Here is a 2,947-nt window from a genome sequence, read left to right on the forward strand (position 1 = left end):
TCCTCATACTCTTCAATATAGTGTTTCAGGTAATCAACGAGTACTTGATGGCTTCTCTCAAGGCTACCATTACTTTGAGGGTGGTAAGCAGATGTGGTAACGTGGCTGATTCTAAAAAGGATTGCTAGATTCCTCAGCAACTCATTTACAAATTCACTTCCGCGGCGGGAGGACTTCCGAATACGGCAATAAGTCGCTGAGCGAAAATCGTTGGGACGCTAGACGCGCGTTTATTGGGAATGGGTACTGCGATGCAGTATTTAGTCAGGTTATCCTGCATTGTAAGGACGTATCGGTTTCCATCTGGCGTGAGAGGAAGAGGTCCCACAATATCCAGAGCCACTTTATCGAACGCATGCGGCGTATCTGTAATTATCTTTGGTTGGCGCGTTTTAATGCGTAACAATTTTTTCATTTAGCAGCTGTGACAATTTCGAATGAAGTAATGAATGTTGCTCTTCATCTCAGGCCAAAGAAAACGGTTTCGTATTCGGCGGTATGTTTTTGTCACGCCCTTGTGTCCTCCGACTAGACTGCAGTGATATTCTCTAATAATACCTTTTCGAATTTTAAGGGGGGATATTTAGACTTCACCAGAACAGAGCGTGAAAGTGACGTCGCTTCCGACAAATATCTGCCGAATTATATTTCGAAGTATATTCGCCGGTAGTTTGTCCAATCCGTCGCCTGCCCCGGAAATTCTCACCGTTTTAGTATCCACCTGCCTCAGTGCTTCCCTTAAACCTAACAAGGAATAGTATAAATTCTCGGGGGTAGTTGGCTCAAAGTGGTTTTCTCGGGTCATGACGCTAAAAATTTCTGTACTTCCAACCTTGGAAACGACGATCTGTCCTTTCTTGGGATTACTCTCGCGCAATCTCTCTGGATCTACATACCCTAGATCTATAAGAGTGCGCCCGATGGTTGTTGATAGAATGCAATCTGAGGCTATAACATGGACGAAATTATCTTTGCCCATTGTAAGCGAATCTTTTGTTGTTTGGATCAAAGCTGCGGGGGGTGGGTTAAAAACATTTTTTTGCGGATTCGGGTGTTATTCGGCAGGGGCAAAGGGTCATCCAGCGGTATTGTTTCGTACAGACCTAAGATCTTCGATATCTTATTTGTACCGGAATTCGCAGGCGGGAGGATGTGGTCCTGTACTGACTGGATTAGGGGTGATTTTTCATGAGTTGACTGGGTCGCTGCTCCTGTAATCGTGGCGTCAAGATCTTCAGTCGCTTGGATGACAGCCTCGTCATTTTCATTTAGAGTCGTATCACTTGATTCCGTATCGGAATTCAAGATTGGTGGTAGGAAAACGGTAGGGGGTAGGACTCCGTCTCCTTCGGCGCATTCGGATGCAGGAACGTGTCTAACTGTGCCGTCTTTCACTAATGGAGGTGGTTCTGGTTCCGATAGGCTGGGGTGTAAGTGGTTATCTGCCTTGCTTAGTCTAGCACGAGAATTTTTGGGTTGGCGAATGGGAGTTCTTCCGGGCGAATCGCAATTTGATTCTTCAGAAACGATGTATCTGGAAGAATATTCGCTCTGTGGAATCAAAAAATCACTATCGTCCCTAGCTAGGGTAAGACGCCTTTTGAAGGCCTTACGACGGGGTTTCTTTTTAATGAGGTCGCAATGATCGCCCTCGTCATCGGATGAGTAGGAGTATGTTGGAAAATGCTCGGTTTGCCGCCGTCGTTGTTTCACCCGTTCGGCGATTCCTAAGTCCTCGCTTGACAATGAATCTACCTGGTTGGGTTGTAGCATGGATATAGAAGCGGGCACTGCAGTCGAATCTGACGTTGCGGCTGCTTTTCGAGGTCTTCCCCTTTTCCGTTTGGGTATGCCTGCGTTGGGTAAGGCCTTCGCACTCGGACTCTGGTCAACGGGATTTCTCGAAAGCGCGTCCGCGTTCGAGTTTATTCTTCCCGGATGATACTGAACCGTATATCGAAATTCGAAGAGTCGCAGTCGCCAACGCAGAAGGCGGGAAGATGTGTCGCGTGTGTTATGCAACCAGACCAGTGCTTGGTGATCTGTTACCACCGTGAACTTTTGTCCATATAAATAATGACGAAAGTATTTAGTAAAAAACACGGCGGCTAGACATTCTCTTTCGGTAGTATCGTAATGGACTTCCGCTCGATTTAAGGTTCGGGAGGCGAAGGCAACCGGTAGATCTTCGCCTATTTTGCCTTGACTTAAAACTGCGCCAATTGCGATGTTAGATGCGTCAGTTGTGAGGATGAAAGGCTTCGAGAAGTTTGGACATTGTAGGATTGGTTGCCTGCAGAGACAATCGCGCAAATCTTCAAAGGCAGCCTGCTGTTCTTTTTGCCAAGTTAATTTTTTTTGTTTTCTTAAGAGATTTGTCAGAGGCTTGGATCTCGCTGCAATGTTGGGAATGAATCTCCGATAGTATCCAATGAGTCCCAAAAACTGTTTAACATTGTTAGTACTCTTTGGTACCGGGAAATTCTTTACAGTCTCGATTTTCTTTGGATTTGGGCGAACGCCTTCCGAGGAAACAACGTGACCCAAATATGCTACCTCTGTTGACAAAAAGGTACACTTCTCAGGCTGTACCGGGTCCATCGGAATTTGATGAAATCCGGCAGCCAAGTCAAAAACCGAAAAGTACCGTGCGCCGCCAAGATGGTCTAAAATTTCATTTATGTTCGGCAAGGGGTAGGCATCGCCTGTCGTTTTCTCGTTTAGTGCGCGATAGTCTATCACGAGACGCCATCTTTTGTTCCCATTTTCTTCCGGTTTTTATCGACCACCCAGAGTGGGGAGCTATAAGGCGAGCTTGAAGGACTGATAACTTCATTTTCCAAAAGTTTAAAAATTGGCCTTCTTACCTCTGCCTTTTGCGTTGCAGGGCGGCGATATTGTTTGGTGAAAACGGGAACATCATCCACAGTCGGTATTCTGTGTTGTG

The 2,947-nt window shown here is 46.1% G+C and overlaps 1 protein-coding gene across 1 annotated transcript; it reads right to left on the reverse strand.

Moving 5' to 3' along the window:
- Positions 1–583: 583 nt before the first annotated feature.
- LOC117173817 (ADP-ribose glycohydrolase OARD1-like) lies at positions 584–979 on the reverse strand. The gene has a single exon (XM_033362461.1). It carries the CDS (start codon positions 977–979, stop codon positions 584–586), a length of 396 nt encoding a protein of 131 aa, XP_033218352.1.
- Between the last annotated feature and the right edge of the window lie 1,968 nt (positions 980–2,947).

This window comes from Belonocnema kinseyi, chromosome 5 (assembly GCF_010883055.1).
Source record: "Belonocnema kinseyi isolate 2016_QV_RU_SX_M_011 chromosome 5, B_treatae_v1, whole genome shotgun sequence".
Classification (NCBI taxonomy): Eukaryota; Metazoa; Arthropoda; class Insecta; order Hymenoptera; family Cynipidae; genus Belonocnema; species Belonocnema kinseyi.